Source organism: Peromyscus eremicus, chromosome 1 (genome assembly GCF_949786415.1).
Source record: "Peromyscus eremicus chromosome 1, PerEre_H2_v1, whole genome shotgun sequence".
NCBI lineage: Eukaryota > Metazoa > Chordata > Mammalia > Rodentia > Cricetidae > Peromyscus > Peromyscus eremicus.
This window is the reverse complement of record NC_081416.1, coordinates 39,330,752-39,347,833: the sequence shown is the minus strand read 5'-3', so window position 1 is coordinate 39,347,833 and position 17,082 is coordinate 39,330,752. Positions and strand designations below refer to the sequence as shown.

The following is a 17,082-nucleotide window of genomic DNA, read 5'->3' as shown; positions in this document are numbered from 1 at the left end:
TACTAATAAATCACTATGCTTACAAGAAAAGGGTCCTCTAATTATATTTCTTCTTTATAGGCACTAGATAATCTCTGTTTTTCCATGTGAATTAAAGAAATGCATTGTTTGAATTGTTATTGAATCTGACAAATATATCTGCATTATAGCTACTCTTATGAAGTCTCTTCTTTTTTGTTGTTGTTGTTTTTTGGGTTTTTTGTTGTTGTTTTTCAAGACGGGGTTTCTCTGTGTAGTTTTGGTGCCTGTCTTGGATCTTGCTCTGTAGACCAGGCTGGCTCAAACTCACAGAGATCCACCTGGCTCTGCCTCTGGAGTGCTGGGATTAAAGGAGTGCACCAACACCGCCCAGCTATGAAGTCTCTTCTAAACGTAGTTTTTATAGAAATGTATCAAAATTGTATATTCAATACTCTCCACCAAGTTAAAGGCACTCTTTAATTTCCTGCAGAATGATAGGAAGGTCACTGCCCTTAAACGATAAAGTTAATACCTCTCTCTGTTCCTAGGCGTCATTCGTCATGTTGGAGATGCCTTGAAGGACCATGCATCTAAGTCTCGAGGGAAGATATGTACCATAGGTATCGCCCCCTGGGGAATTGTGGAAAACCAGGAGGACCTGATTGGAAGAGATGTAAGTCCTGCAGAGTGCTCTATTATCTGACTTCTCCTAGCATCTGTAATACATACAGGATGATACTTTTGAGTCCATTTCTCAAAGTCAAACTTGTATTATGAAAGGTTTACTAAATGATTACCTGGTTTCCAAACTCTATCTAGATAAACTCCCTATCAAATCTCCCAACCAAGAAAATTCAAATGTAAGACCTACCAACCACTCTGCCTCTGCTTAAAACCACATGTTCTTGGCATGGTTATACCAAACTGCATTTATGACACGTAACATCAGGCAACATGAACTAGCTGCTCCATCAGAGTGGTGCTCCGTCAGAGCAGGACTTTCCCACCACAAGGCTGTGGCTTTTGTAGCATTAACATGCTCGTTTCCTAATTGAGAAAAGCCAAAGGGAGTGCCTTTTATTTAACATTATGACTTCCTTTGTTGGCCCCTTTTTTGCTAAATACTTGGCTATGATTTAAAATGCCCTGAGCAAAATACAAAAGAGTGAGTGTGAGTCTCTGTTTCTTTTTCTTATGTCCAGGGCCACACACTAACCAACAATAGAAGTCTAGAGAATTTTCCCCCATTTTCTTTCTGGGTTATGATTTTATTTCTGTTTTTTTTCTGGGGAATTTCCTTATAAAATATAAACAGTATTACCACCTTCCAAGGGACATTGCCCTCTGTATAACTTCTCAAAAGTCCATCAACCAGAATTGATAAACTAATGAGCAGGTGAGTATAGTTTATTTCTCCAATAACTCTATAAAGTTTTTAATCATTATTCAGTCCACTAGAATAACTCCCTCTCCTTTAATCAAAGCCTGACAGAGAGTAAAACATTTATACTAAACAGTTTTTTATCAAAAGATCTCTGGAGCCAAAATGAGGTGTTAAAGCCTGAGAATCAACTGGTTCAAAGCTGATTCTTTTATTGAATCTGTACAGTCTCCTCGTTCTCACACCATGTAGACATTTTTTAATGCAACACAAGAGAGGATGCCATCAAACAGAAGTGCAGATTCTTAAAGTGATACCAAATGTGCATGCATGGCCAGCACTACCAAATATTATATAGAAATGCAGATTTAGCAGGAAGACATGAGACGGAGGACAGAGATATCAGGATAGGGGTTCCTTACCTAGTTTCCTAGATCCTTCACATTGCATATCTCCGCATGTTGTAGCCAGCAATCCCCAAACTGTGAGGTAGGCAGGACTGACTGGGAAAGTGGCTATTAATAGCATTTATTAATATCTGAGAATAGCTTTTTACAGACTAAACTTGCCTCAAACTCCAAGTTGGATTTTAAGTAAATGCTGATTTTTTTTTTTTTAAGTAGAGCAAATATTAAGGTATAAATTAGTTATTTCAAATGTTAGGATGGCTCAGAAGTCATTTTGGAAGGTTCATGGCTTTATTATCTCTATCATAGACATTCATTATTTTTCAACTGGGCTTGTGGTTCTAGAACGTTCTCATTCATATAACCTATGAGTAAGTGATACCTGCATCTTTGTTTTCAAGACACAGTAACAAAATAATAACGTCACTGGCCTAAGCACAGGTAAAGAATGCTGGCCTCTCCTATTCCATGTTTGTTGACCTTGGGAATGCCAAAGGATGGCAGGAAGTAAGACTGCTGTTAGAGATTTCTCCCATGTGAGTTGGGAAACTCAGTCCTGGTTCATTTTCCTCTTATCACTTCTCCATCATATGCAAATAGGAATGTACACATGCTGATAGGGCTGAAAGATGTTTTCTGGTGTCCCAATTAAAATGGTCTCAGTGCTAGCCCAGAAGGTATGGAAAGCTACTCATATACCCCATAAATGGTATGTATTCATCCTTCATGCTTCCAGGGATCTAGTAAAAACAATCCCCAGCTCACAGAGAACTAGGAGAGCAGGAACAAAGGTAAGATAAAAGTATGAGATCCGCCGGGCAGTGGTGGTGCACGCCTTTAATCCCAGCACTTGGGAGGCAGAGGCAGGCGGATCTCTGTGAGTCGAGGCCAGCCTGGTCTCCAAAGTGAGTTCCAGGAAAGGTGCAAAGCTACAGAGAAACCCTGTCTCGAAAAAAAGAAGAAAAAAAAAAAGTATGAGATCCAAGATATGTGAGTAGAAGCTCCCAGCACTTACCTCTTTCTTAATGAACAACCAAGTCTTCTCCCAGCAAATACCAACGGGGCTATAAGCTCTGTTTTGAGTCAGAACTGCTTTTATGGTTGTAAAGTCCATGCTGGGGGTCTGCAGCATCCCAGATTGACTGTGACCTAAATGCACTAGATGTCTATTAAAGGATTAGTATTGCAACACAGAAAGAACCCAACGGGCACTTGCTGTGTGAACTCTGGACAGTGCAATGAGTGAATATCTACCAAACTAATACTGAGGAATAATCAATCAAGGGAGTGAAAGAACTCAATAATAATTATAGAAGACTGATGAAATATACTTGAGAAGACATTTAAAAATGTAAAATCTTCTCATGTTTGTGGACTGGAAGAATTAATATTCTTTAACTATACCTTCCACTCAATGTAAGCCCTAGCAAAATGTCAGTGACATTGTTCATAGAACTAGAAAGCCAAAAGAATCTTGAGGGTATAAAAGCTAGAAGCATCTCAGAAGCTGGTTTCAAGATCTACTATGGAGCAGCATGTCCTGCACAGCATGGCACTGGCAAAAGAAACAAATGGCACAATGCAACTAAGCAGAGATGCCATGCACCCACACATAACCATGGCTTAACAGAGTTCTTGTAAACACTCCCTGTAGAAATGGTGCCGAGAAGAGTACATCCCCAAACAAAGGATTCCCATTGGATCCTCTTCTCTCACTCTCTGCTTGAGATGGAACCAGATGGGAGGGGAGATGGGATAAACTTGGAATCGTACAGGAAGGGCAAACCATAATCAGGATATATCATGTAAGAAAAGAATCTAATTTCAAAAAAAGGAAAAAAAACATCATTGAAATGGGGTGGGGGATGGGGATCAAAGGCTTAAATGTGAGACCTGAAGCCACTAGAATTTGAAAAAGAGGAAGCCTTTCTAGACCCCCATAGGGGCTGTGGACTTCAGCAGAGGACCTGTAATGGCAGGAAACAAAAGCAAAATTTGACTAGTTGGGATGAAATCAAACTCAAAATGTCTCCGCAGTATAAGAAGCAACAGGATGAACAGGGAACCTACAGAATGAGAGGAAATACTTGCCATTACTTCTCTGACAAAGGGGTAAGAGCTAGAATACTTAGAAACCAAAAAAGACTTGAGCAAATCATTAACTTTAAAATGGGAAACTAATCTAGTTACTTAACATATTGAAACACTGAACAGCATTAGCCATCAGGGAAATGTAAATCCTAACTACAATGAAAACAGGCATTATAAAACAAATTCTGGCAAAGATATGTAGAAATGAAACTCATACACTGGTGATGATAATACAGATTATCCCAACCATTATGCAGAACAATATAGAGGTTCCTCAAAAACTAAAAATAGGTATACCAGAGGATCTAGCTACCCCATTTCTAGTTATATATCCAAAGGAAGGGAAATCAGTACACCAAAGCCTGCAGTACAGTTCACAACAGATAAAGAAGTAGTCTGGATGCCCAGAAATGAATGATTGAACATATATGCATATGTATATATGTGTATATATGTGTGTGTATCCTATATAGCGATAATATATACTGTATGTGTCATATATATATATATATATATATATATATATATATATATATATATAAAATGTATGTATGGTCAAATATTACCTGGCCACAAAGAATGAGATCCTGTCATTTGCAGTAAAATGGAATTGGTGACATCAGATAAAATAAGCAAGACACAGGAAAACAAGCACACCATGGTCTCTCTTATATGTAGAAGTCTTAAAAATGTTGATATAAGAATGACCACTAGAGATTAGGAAGAATGGGTGATCAAAAAGGAGGAAGTTGGATTTGATCAGTCTATGCTATATGCACATAGAAAAATTCATGCTGAACCCTACTAGTATGGATAATCAACTTGTATGATTCAATTTGCATTTTTTAAAAGATATATATTCAAAATTTCTCTTTTCAATAGAAGTTAAAAATGTCAGGTTACACAGTGCACTGAAAAAATAACGCTAGTCTAGTTTTTCAATAATCTGTGACCAAGGTTTATCGAATTTTGACCCCTCTGCTGCTTTATTCTCACAAAGCTGATGAGCTGGAGGATGCATAGAATTTACGAGGCTCTTTTGTTACAAGTGTTTGTTTTTCAAGTTTCACATTGAATGAAAGTACTGTTCCTGTGAAAAGAAAAGGCCAGCCATAGTGGTCCATGCCTGTAAACACCAGCCAAGAGGCTGGGCCTAGAGAATCTCAAATTTGAGAATAGCCTGGGCAGCATGTATCAGACACAGGATTACCAGAACTCAACCTAGAGCCTCAATCTTAATAAGTATTCCATAATTAAGGTAAATTAGGCATAATGGGACCTAGACTTAATCAGAAAATAATATAAAATGTAACAATATCTCTTTCCTCATTCTCTACTTTATGACAATTTCATCTTTCCAGAGTCCCTTGTTATTAGGATCTTAATCCAAGTAGTCTCCAGACTTGAGGGTTCAACCCTCATGACATAATTACCTCCTAGAGACCTCACTTCCTAACACCATCACCTTGTAGGTTAGGATTTCAATGTTAAGAATGGGGTAGGAGGGAACATAAACTTTTAATTCATTTCTCCAATGTAAGAGTGCCTGGAAAATGCAATTTTTTCTAGTTTCTTATTAAACCTTAATATAATACTTTGCATGAGAATACAAGGAATTTGAACACTTAATGTCTTCATTGCTAAGTAAATTGTAAAAATGGTTTTTCTGTTGCTACATAGCATCATCATGATTATACCTAGAGAAGCTAATTGTAATTTACTGAGTATGCCCTGTAGTAGAGTAGCTTTGCCGGGGTTAAGTAAATGAACCATGAACTAGAACCTCAAATGCAACTCTTGTAATATTTATCATATCAAGGACCTAAAAAAATTCTCAATAATAGAATATTTTGATTATTATTTGGGACACTGGTAAAAATCTTCTTAACACCTACAAGTTAAACTTGAAAAATATACTCAGTAGATAACTAAAACCCTTCATTGTCCTGAAAAAAAAACCTTGGCTTAGATAGATAATTATAAAAGTACCTCCAGTGTGAAGTCAGGAAAGAAATTCTAGCAAATTCCAATTCTCACTTAACACATTTTAAATTTATATTCCTTACTTTAGGAAACAACTTAGCCAGAATTACAGGAGGTGACTGAAAGTTTTCTAAAATCTGTGTCTCCAACTAAACCAAATTAACCAGACACATACCAAATTAAAAAATCTATAATCAGAAGCCAAGCTATGTTTTCATTTTAACTTAAGGATGAACATTATGTTTGGCAGATTTTCTGACATATCTAATTACTGAACTATTTCTCTATTCAGTGTTGTACTTCAATAAATTACAAGTTTATCTCCTTCAGTTTTTATAGCCTTTGGGAATTCTTATGAAAGGTGTCCTTTTAATGCTATCTTTGCATTTTAAGCCAAGAACCATGAAGGTCAGTAACACAATTGATTACTAAATTGAATGTAGTTATCAACTCAGCACATTCGTTGGTTTTCTCGGGGGCAAGCCAAATATGACTTCATACCATAAATTCAAAAAACATCCCAACAGTGGCCCCAGCATGGGATTTGTTGGACTTCTATGACTGGGTTAGATAAGATGTACCCAGAGGATGTGAGAGGAAAGAGTTAGAGGCAAGGAAACCCACCTACATCTGTCATTTGTACAGGACAGAGCCAAAGCTTGCTGAGCCTGGACCACACAGCTTCTGGGCAAACTGCCAACGCAACAGTTAGGATCACTTCTGTCAGGAACGAAATTTTGGTGAAGGTAATGATGAATTTGGATTTGAGCATGTTCACTTTGAAGTTCCTTTGAGACATTTTCCAGGAGAATTCCTGGCAAACTACTCAGTGTGGGAGGCAAAAGGAGAAAGATTTGCCTACTTGCTTGGATTTGAAGTCATCTCAGATGGACGGTAATCAGGCCATCCCAGTGGTTGGCATCACCATGGGGAGGTGGACAGTGAGGAAAAGAAGCCTCGATCCTGATCATCAACACAATTTAACGGCCAAGCAGAGGGAAAAGAGCCAGCAAAGGGGATGTGTAAATGACTGAGATGTAGGAACTGAAGAGTAAGCTACGGAGACCAGGGGAAGGCTGTGCTTCAGAACGGCAGAGCAGAGGGAGCCAAGTGCTAATGACAGACTGGGGATGGTGGGACAGTGGAGCTGTTCTTTCGGCGTCACTGGCATATCGGTCACAACTGCTTTAGTGGCGGGACAAGAAGGCAGGAGCATGTACAAGAAGAAAGGCAGCATAGAAGGCACCGAGGAGAGATGGGTCATCCACGGGAGTCACAACATGAGGGGTTGGAGCAGCACAGACAGTACTGCTGTGTCAGGGAACAGGAGAGAGATGGAGTTGTCTATGGGAGGTACAGTGTAAGGGATTAAAGCAACATATGGTATTGGTGCTTCAGGGAATAAGGAAAATAGACAGGGTAGTCCATGGGAGTCACACTGTGAGGGATCCTTCCTCAAGACAACATAGATTTGAGTTTCATTATATATTGGTGATAGAAAGGGATTTATGGAAAGACAGATGATAATTCTGCAAAAATTATCCTAGAACAGTCATGTGGTGGTAAAAAGCCCAGAGCTTAGGAGGAAGAAAAAAAAAAACATCTGTATACAGGTAACTGAAGAAGAGGGAAGACTCTACACTTATGGGGTGTGTCAAGATGTTACAGGGGTTTAGCATGGAAGTTTATCACTATCAGTTATACTAACAGTTTTGTACTGCTTACTAAGTATCACCAGATATCTAGCTACCTGCATAAAAACTCATTTAATTCTCCACAGGGTGCTCATAAATAATTATCACTCATTACAGCCATTTTGTTGATGGTAAACCTAATCACTAAGAGATTAAGTCAACTAGGGCTACAGAGATGGCTCAGTGGTTAAGAGCACTGGCTGCTCTTCCAGAGAACCAGGGTTGAATCCCAGCACCCTTGGCAGCTCAAACTGTCTATAACTCTAGTCTCAGGAGATCTGTTACTCTCTTCTAGCCTCCAAGACACTGCATACATGCTACACAGACATCTATGTAGGCAAAAACCCATACACATAAAATAAGTAAAATCTCAAAACTTTTTTCAAAAGGAGAGATTAAGTCAATTCCCAGATGTTCCATGACCAGTGAAGGTTGTGGCTGAGATTTAAACCAATGCCACCAATACTGTACCTGCTAAGCACTATTGTTTCTATCATAACAGCTATCATTGATTTGAGTATATCATTCTTTAAGGTTTATATCTCAGTTACTCTTTGGAGTACAGATTGTGGTAGGGTTATGTGCCATAATCCTACTATGAGTCATGAATAGTATAAATTGAAATGCATTTAACTTGCCTAACCCAATGAACATCATAGTTTAGGCCAGCTGCTCAGAATACTTACATTATCCTACAGTTGAGCCTATTTTGAAGGGTTGAATAGCTCACATAGTTTAGTGGCCACAGGACACTGTAGGGTACTAAATCAACCCTTTACCTCTCTAATCATATGCATACCTCGATGCTATGGTTTGCTGCCACTACAAAGCATCATGATAGAATATCACTAACCCAGAAAAACTTGGTAGTTTCTACAGGATGTGTATTGCTTTTTATACCTTCATAAAGTTGAAAAAATCACAACTTGAACCATCTCCATAAGGTGGTTGTAATACTAGCTTTAATTTATATATGGAGTTACAGAAAACATACAATTCACAGAGTCAGCCTAACCAACTAGCAAGAACAGAAGTCAGACCATCTGCCAAATAGAAAGGGGAGGAATTCTGGTCAGCAGTATGAAGAGACTGGAGGATGCTGGTCACCACCCAGGGAACAAACATCAAAACTGATCAAAAGACCAGGGCAGAAATTCCAGGCAACAATGAGGAATCATGCCTAGAGGCAGAGAGTACCAGTAGTCATGAAATTATTTACACCAACTGGTCCAAAAAAGGAGGAGAAGGTATATTTTAAGGTCTCAAAAAAAGACAATAGTAATACAAGATAGTTTTATCTAAGGATGCATAAAAATAACCTTCAAACTTAATGGCTTAAGTAATAAAACAACACTAATTTCTCCACTACTGGGGGAGGAATTTGTGAATGGCTTACCTGGAAAGATCTGGATGCGGGTCTCTTGAGGCAATGATCACATGGCAGGTGGGCAGCACTGTAGTCTGAGACTACTGTGCCCTCTTCGCAGCTCGCTCACTAGCCTGTTGCTGTTTGTAGTTCCTGATCACATGTACCTCCTTCATTGAGCTGCAAAACCGTCTTCCCAACATGGCACCGGCTTTCTCCAGAGTAAATGATCTGACGGAAGGGAAACCTTTTATGGTTACACACTCCCAGTTTTTACTTTATCACTTAGAAGTGAGTCACTGCACGCAACCCAGACCGAGAGAAGAGTTTCAAGGAACTCCTGAATACTGTTTAAATCCACCCCCGTTAGGGCCATGGTGACTGCTGGAGAAAGGAATCCCCTCTTCAGAGCCGTTTCTCACAGACTGTAGTGAGTGGCACATGGCTCCCCTCAGGAGGGGCCAAAGGGAGGTTCGTCCATCCCAGTGTACGGTATAAAATGAGGGCCACGGAACACTCTGTGTGACACACACTGAGGGACACATTTCAAAGGGCTGCAGAAAGATGAAATGGATGCACCTGTGGCTTTTAGTGTGGATCCCACAGCTCAGGGATATGAGTGCTCTTAGAAAATGGGTCCTGGGGTTGACTGACTCCTGTGGACTGCTGAGCTGATAGGTAGCGTCTGGATTTCAGGGTCATTTGCTTTATCCCTAAACTTAACAGCTGCACTGATTAAATATAAAATGCGCAGCCAGTGCCCCACTGCCTGACGCCTCTGATTGTGAAGGCATGGGAAGCCTTTTTTTTTTTTTTTCTCATTTCATTCTCTCAGTCTCCGTGCCCCTTTTTCTCTGACACAAAGGTTGCTTCCCACTTCTCAGCAGTACCCCTTTTCCCCAGCAGTCACAGATTGCCAGATCCTTAGAGAATTTCAACACACCTTTCATTTGTCTCTCACCAAAGTCAACCCCATCTGGCTCCCTGATCTCCTAAATGGCCATTCTAGATGGCTCTACTGGAAACAGTGTGCTTAGTTGTCTGAAGGATTCCAAAGCCAGATAAGCCAGTAACAAAAATGCCCAGCAGCAAAGGCAACAGCATCCTCTATAAATTTAAAATGAGACAGTTCTGTGTTTTCCTTCCTAATATGTGCTGACTTATAAAGGAACTTCAGATCTAGACATGAATGAATGGTAGAACACATTTGACCAAGACATCTCACATCTCAGAACCTTACAGTTCTCTGGATAAAGTAAAGACAAAACATTACTCCATGGGATCTTGTCCTCACAGAGCATGGCATGCTGACATGGTCAATGAATGTTCATTTTCTTCTGGTCTAAGTTAAAACTATGTTGCTATTAGGAGAAGATGACTCTTTAGGCCATATGTCCCAAACTCTGCTGTTTGCTTGGGATATGTTGATACACAAATCACTAGGAAACGGACTTGGAACTGCAGACAGCCTCTGATTGATGGCATAAAACCCTAATTTATCCCAACTCAATTCTGTTAGGAAAAGGAATGTCGGGTAACCAAACTGCCATTGCACTATACAAAGCATCAGAAGAGGGACAAGATTGCGATGCATGAGAGAGGATGTGCCTTTACTCTTGTAGCCAACACTCATTTTAGGCCATTGTTCTCCACTGACTTGAATTAGGAAGTGTGATTTCCAACATAGCTTATACAGACTCGCGTGTTAGAGGAGGGAACCTTCCAGAAGTTATAGATCTGTATTTTACAGATAAGAAAACTTAACCTATCTTGAACATTTATTAGGAGACATTATCTTGACATATGATCATGTATGTCCTCAGGTCAGCATAGTGCCATCCCAGGCTGCATTTCCTCAAGAAATGTATGAATTAATGAGCAGTGAATTCAGATATCTGCCCAAGGTTACAAGGTAGTAGCTATAGAAACTAAACTATAGTCCCTATAAGTTGATTTCCTGTAAATACTCCTAAATTAGACCATAACTTGCCTGAAAATGCTTAGAAAAATTACAACAGCTATCTTAAACCAGCCTGAAAATGGCTGAAAATGCACGGAATACTCATGTAGCAGTCTATGACCAGCACATAAAGGACACTTCCTGCTAATGACTTGTACAAACTCTTGCAAAATCCCATTCCTCAGAGGTGTTCTCTTTCAGAACTAAGGTGTATATAGAGGCATGAACCAGAATTTTATCAAACACCAAGTGCAGTACTAAATGGTATGCAGCGGGTGAACCAGTTGTGTTCACTTACTCTTGAGGGACAAGAAAAAAAATTCATTACTTCTACACACTGTGGCCAGTGAACACCAGAGAATAGCAAGGGTCTAGAATCCACGTCTAACTAGACTTATTTACCAATCATGAAAACTGATTAAAAGGCCTTTCAGACACTGTGCAAGACTCCTCAATTCAGGTTATAATCTCAAGAATGAAACTCAAAAAATGATTTGGGTGTCTGCCTTCTCAATTCTTCCAAGGAGGAGTACATGGCTTTGACTCTCCTGACTTCTCAGGAGAGAAAGTGAACCTCTTATCCCATAGAGGTTATGGTTCTTGATGATTTAACTTTCTCACTAAGTCCCCACTGAGAAGCATCCACAGTCACCCATACCATGAAAACATCACCATCGTACCAACATACATTCCTCTAAGAGCTCTTGGCGATAAAATGGCTGTGCAGCCTCCAAAACCTGTCAGAAAGAGAAGTTCATTTGTATTCCTGTTATTTAAAAAGCAGTATTTGTTCTGTTTGGAAAACACACCAGAAAGATCAGGAAATATTTGTATATATTCAGACTGTAACTCAAATAGAAAGAGACTGCGGGCATGTTTGTAATGAAGAATATTAAATGGATTTTGTAGGCAAGTTAGATCAAAATATGTTTCTCTGAAGTACTTGGAAATTATTTCCAAACTTTCAGTTAATCAACAAATAGTTCCACGCCATCACCTTCTTAGATGCCTGGGGGATGTGAAATTAAAACATACATTGCATATTTTGCCAACAGATGGGTGGTTTTCTTCCTCTCTTTACATTGATTTGAATTAAAAGTGAGTCATTATCCCATATTATGTTTTGATTGCTGGTTTACAACTGGAAGTATATAGTTGGTAAGATAGAGCAGAGCTAGATAAGGAATCGATATTTCTAGAAAGCTTGGTAGGAGCTGGGCATTGTGCCTGGTACTTTGCAAGTGTAATCTAAACCAGTCCCCCTGAGGTCAACAGTGTTATTATTTTCTTTTTACAAATTAAGAGGCTCAGGTTTCAACAACCATACACAGAACTGCAATTCTTTCCTTGATTTATGTTATTGGGGATGCTCCAGGACTCTGTAGAGCTTCCTCCAAAGAAGAGAGAAATACTGGGGAATTTTACTCATTTTTTTTTCAGATTTATATCCTCTGTTGTTCAGCAGACAACCTCTCCACCGAAATATGGCAACCTATAACTTGCTGCACATAAGATCAAAAGAAAGGGGACTTGGATAATGAAGAAATCAAAATCCGCAGATGTATAGAATTCTCTAAGTACTGCTGGGCCATATTTCACAAGAGAGGGTTGTCACACGTCCAAAGGCTGAAGCGCCAGTGGACTCAGGATTCAATAATGGAAGAAAGAGATGTGATGGTCATAGGAAGACAGTGTAATTGCCTCTTGTTTTGTGATGTGTTACTCAGCTGAGTTCACAGTGATCTTAATTCCTTTCCCCTGCCCCTGCTTGAAATTTTTACTTTCACTAATTGTCTTTTAGTAGATTCAGAAATTAAAGTGAGGGGAGGGAAGGAGATAGGTAACACAAATGACTATCACACATTGCTTAACCTTCAAAACTCTCCAAACGCTGTCACACATTACTTAACCTCCAAAACTCCAGTTTCCCTTACCTCTAGAGCTGCTGTGCCCTCTGTACCCCTTGGCATTGAGTCCTCAGAACCTGCCACTGAAAATCAGCACTGTAACTAAAGCATTTCCCTTTGCCAAATGTGCAGTACGGAGGCACTTTTAGAACAGGGGAAAGTCTTCCTGCTAAGCCTTCTAGCAAATCATTAATATTTATTAGCGTGCACTCCCCTGTAGGATGAATGTTTTATGATCAAATGTGAGTGGCAACAAATGGAAATTTCAACCACAAGCTACCCACTCTTCCAGTGCTACAGATTGCAGGACAGGCTTCCCAATTCAGGACTCGCCCTTCTAGAAGAATCCCACTTCACTGTTCTAGACAAGACAGCAATTGATCACTGCCCATGAGGTTACTCAAGGCAATAATCAAGATTATTATCAACTTTCAAAATCAATAAGGAGCAATTAAAATGAAACTGGGCATTGGCATTATATTAATGCTATATTTAAAAACTAGAAAACATATAACAGGACAGAAGACTATTTCAAAATCTCAGAATCATGTACACATTTTAAATTTAAATCAGATCAGTTACCTAACAATTCTGCAGAGATCCATTGCCTTCCCAGGTTTGAACAAAAGCATCCCTGTCTCAGGTTTACCTATTCATTCAGTTTATTGAGTACATTTCATCTTCTAGGCTCATGGCACTGTAGGTTTCTGAATCAGGATCAAGGTCTAAAAAACGACTTACATGAGCTCTTAGCTATTGAAAACTGCCCTCACTAAATCACTCTGTAATGCCTTTAACACATGACTCAATCTTACTCCATCCAGCATTGCATGCTGAGTTATTACACGCTGGAAGAAACAAGCACATCTCATCTGTATAATTAATGGGTGCACTGTACAAAGGCACAAAAATAAGAGCCCAGTAGCATCTGTTTCTGTCCTGTCAATTTCAGTGATTTTGTGCAGAAGTCACCATGCTGAGACTGTGCAACAATGAGTCTATTGAACGGCCTCTTTTCTTCCTGTCCCATTGAAACTCTAACCTAGATAGTTTAGCAATCATTTATCAATACAATGTATGTCTGATTTGCTCTAAGCAGCATGGGGGAAAAATCATAAGCTCAGAGTTTTGAATGAGGCCTGGATACAAATTCTGATTATTTGTCTAAATTTTTTGGATAACTCGTCTATCTATTTCTTTACTTCCTCATCTACAAAATAAACATAATGTGTCAGGTAGGATTGTGACATGGAATGCAGATCCTGTATAAAAAGCAACAGCTTCAGATAGATATGGCTTTTGATAGCAAAGACAGTTGAAATTACTCTATTTTACAGAGTGCAATTCATTATGAAATTAATAAAAATAGGAAAGAGAGAACAGAGATGAATTTTTAGGCCTGATTCATTTTCATCTCATGAGATGGTTATTTTATATCAAGCTGTTTTGTACTTAAGGGGTGTTATTAAGGATATTGTTGATTTTAAATAACAGTTTCTGGTTGATAAGTAAGATTGGACAACAACAAAAACAAATAAGCAAACAGAATATGAACAAAAAACTGCCCCTTTCCCAACTTCTGAAACTAACCCCCTTTCTCCAGACTAACAACTTCTACAGTACCTATTAAACCATGGACATGACAGAGAAGCGAAGAAAGAAATGTTAAATTTAAAAATTATGTTTGCCTCAGTTACAAGATATCAATTTTGAATGAAACAGTCATCAGTGCGTAACTCTTTAATACAATGAAGGCACAAACTGTAGATCTGGTAAGAAAGGCTTCTTTAAGAATATTCTTCCTTCAAATGGAATTTTACCATTAATCTTTCTCCTGCTCAAAGTAACTCCAGAAAGAGGGTGTCAGCAGCACCTAACTCTACCAGAGAACCACTGTGCTTTGTTTCCATCTCTCTCATCCTCTGTCTCACATCTTGTGTTCTCCTCTCTGACTTTGGCTTCATTTTGCTGCCTGTAGGTAGTCCGGCCATACCAGACCATGTCCAACCCCATGAGCAAGCTCACCGTTCTCAATAGCATGCATTCCCACTTCATCCTGGCTGACAATGGGACCACGGGAAAATATGGAGCAGAGGTGAAACTTCGCAGACAACTGGAAAAGCACATTTCGCTCCAGAAGATAAACACAAGTAAGCAAGCCACTCTTTCCACTACCGTGCCTCCCAGAAAATATGCTAAGTCATGAAGCAGCCTGTGCATCGATGATAGGGAAATTCAAGGAAGTTGTAATGCACCAGCCACTGTTCTCTCTGAGCCAATGAAGGAAGTTATCTAGGGGAGCATGAGTAGAAGCATGAGGACATTAACACAATTAATGGGCTCAAGCTCAGCTTTTCACACATCCAAAAGTCAGTCCCATCTGGGATTTAGGAATGCACATAAGCTTTCTCTCAAACTTTTCCTACATCCTTTTCACAGTACCCCTGAGAAGAAAGGCACCCCAGAGAAATAGCTGCTATTTATTAAGCCATTTTTTAATGACTAAAAAAGGCAAAACAAATCAGGCTTTGATCTTAGCACAGAGGAGTCTCAAGGGGGTTGGATGGTTTTCTAAACTAAAACATCTTGGGCAGACATCTTGCTCAAACTCTACCACTGTTTCTATACTTATATGTGTATGCATTCACTGTCTCTAGCTACACATGCACTTTGATGTATGTGGGTACTTGTGTATGGCACGTGCTATACATCTGATGGCTATAATCATTTGTCCTAGGGACTTGTGAGCTCTGTACTGAAGTTGTCATATGAACGTTTGGCTGTAAAAAGAATGGATGCTCCCCTGATCATCTGCTAAGGATCCTCTCAGAATAAAATTCTTTTTATTTTCACCAAGTGACATGTGAGGCTTCAGGGATGGGAAAGTTCAGACTGTGTAATTGTCTATATCATGGAAGCTTGGATTTAGTTGATAACAACTCCTAAGCTTGTCATTCCAAGAAACACTAGATTCTCTTTGGCTACTTTTCAAAAGCTCAGTGCCATTGTGTGATTCAACTGGTCCAAATCTCATCTGGATTCTCTGCCTTTGCCCCAGAAGGATCTTGCTTCATGTAGCCACCATCCTTACAGAGCTGGGATGTCGGGCCCTGCTGGTCTCCATTTCCCTTCCTAGGCCCTCCTCTCTGCTGTTCTTCCTGCTGCTAACTTAGCCAAACTTCAGACTTTCGTCCTATTCAGAGTGAAATCTCGAATAATAAATTTGTTTCATCTAAAATAAAAATTATGTTAGAAAACTCCTTTCTTGAATCTTTGCAGCTATAGCTCAAGAGGAGCCTTTAGGGGGAAGAGCACAGTAAAAACACCAAAAAAAAAAACAAACAAACAAACAAAAAAAAAAAAAACACACCTTAACTGATTCAGAGGCTGGCTGAGACAAAGCACTGTCATCAGCCAGGTGGTAAGCATTGCTGAAAATACTAGTACTTCCCTTCATCTCAGAATTTGAGAGAATGAATGGGGAGATGCTATATAATTAGTACTATTTTAAGTCATTTTAGGTTTCTTTTTCTCTGCTATTGGGTTAGATATGAAAGTTTAATGAGAAATGAGCTAGAAACTAAAATACAGGAGAGCAAGGACACAAGAAATTATTCAGGTCAGATTGAGTAGAGGACAATGAGAAACTCTCTAGACCAGCAAAGCCCATCCCTGTACAGGCCCCAGTGGCTCCTGAACCAGCCATGCAATCATGTATAAAGCAGAGCTAGATGTGTGGTTAGATAAGGTAGATACCCAGCTGAGGGTATGCAATCTGGAGTTAGACCAGCCAGGGCTATTAGGTGAGCCTTGTGCTTGACAGCTGTCCAGGCGATAGGGTGGCTTTTGTCCATTCCAGAGAGGACACCTTTTGGTTTATAATTTGTGTGCCTGGAAAAATGCCTTTTAAAGTGCTGAGTGTACAACTTTCAGGAAAAGGAGGGACTGAGCAAGGGGCAGGCAGGGAGGATCCTGAACCATCACCTCATGCCAATGAGCAACAGAGCCCAGATTCCTGAGGGTGAAGGGTGACCATGGCAGATGGTTGGAGGCAGTAGAGGAGAACCAACAAGAGGCAGTCTTTAGAGGGATAACTTATCAGGGACTTTTCATATTTTATTTGTGGAGACTCTGGACTGTTGCTTTACAATCAAAGAAGGCAGCAGTTTGGGTTCATATTCATAAGTGGGAACCCACACCAAGGATGTGCATATAGAGGAGGAGCATGTACCCAATTGCTGAAGGACTTATCTCATTGATGGATTTTGAGACATCATAGAAACCCACAGCCTCCCACTCTCCTAGCATGACCAGTAGCAAGAAATGAATTAC

At 39.6% G+C, this 17,082-nt stretch overlaps 1 protein-coding gene across 1 annotated transcript in view; it reads left to right on the top strand.

The window, feature by feature from the left end:
* LOC131908666 (transient receptor potential cation channel subfamily M member 3-like) overlaps positions 1–17,082 on the top strand; it is a 176,253-nt gene that overhangs the window by 16,371 nt on the left and 142,800 nt on the right. The window contains exons 3-4 of the mRNA XM_059259703.1: positions 510–634; positions 14,729–14,900. Of these exons, the coding sequence (XP_059115686.1) occupies positions 510–634; positions 14,729–14,900 (297 nt within the window). The remainder of the gene's footprint in view (positions 1–509; positions 635–14,728; positions 14,901–17,082) is intronic.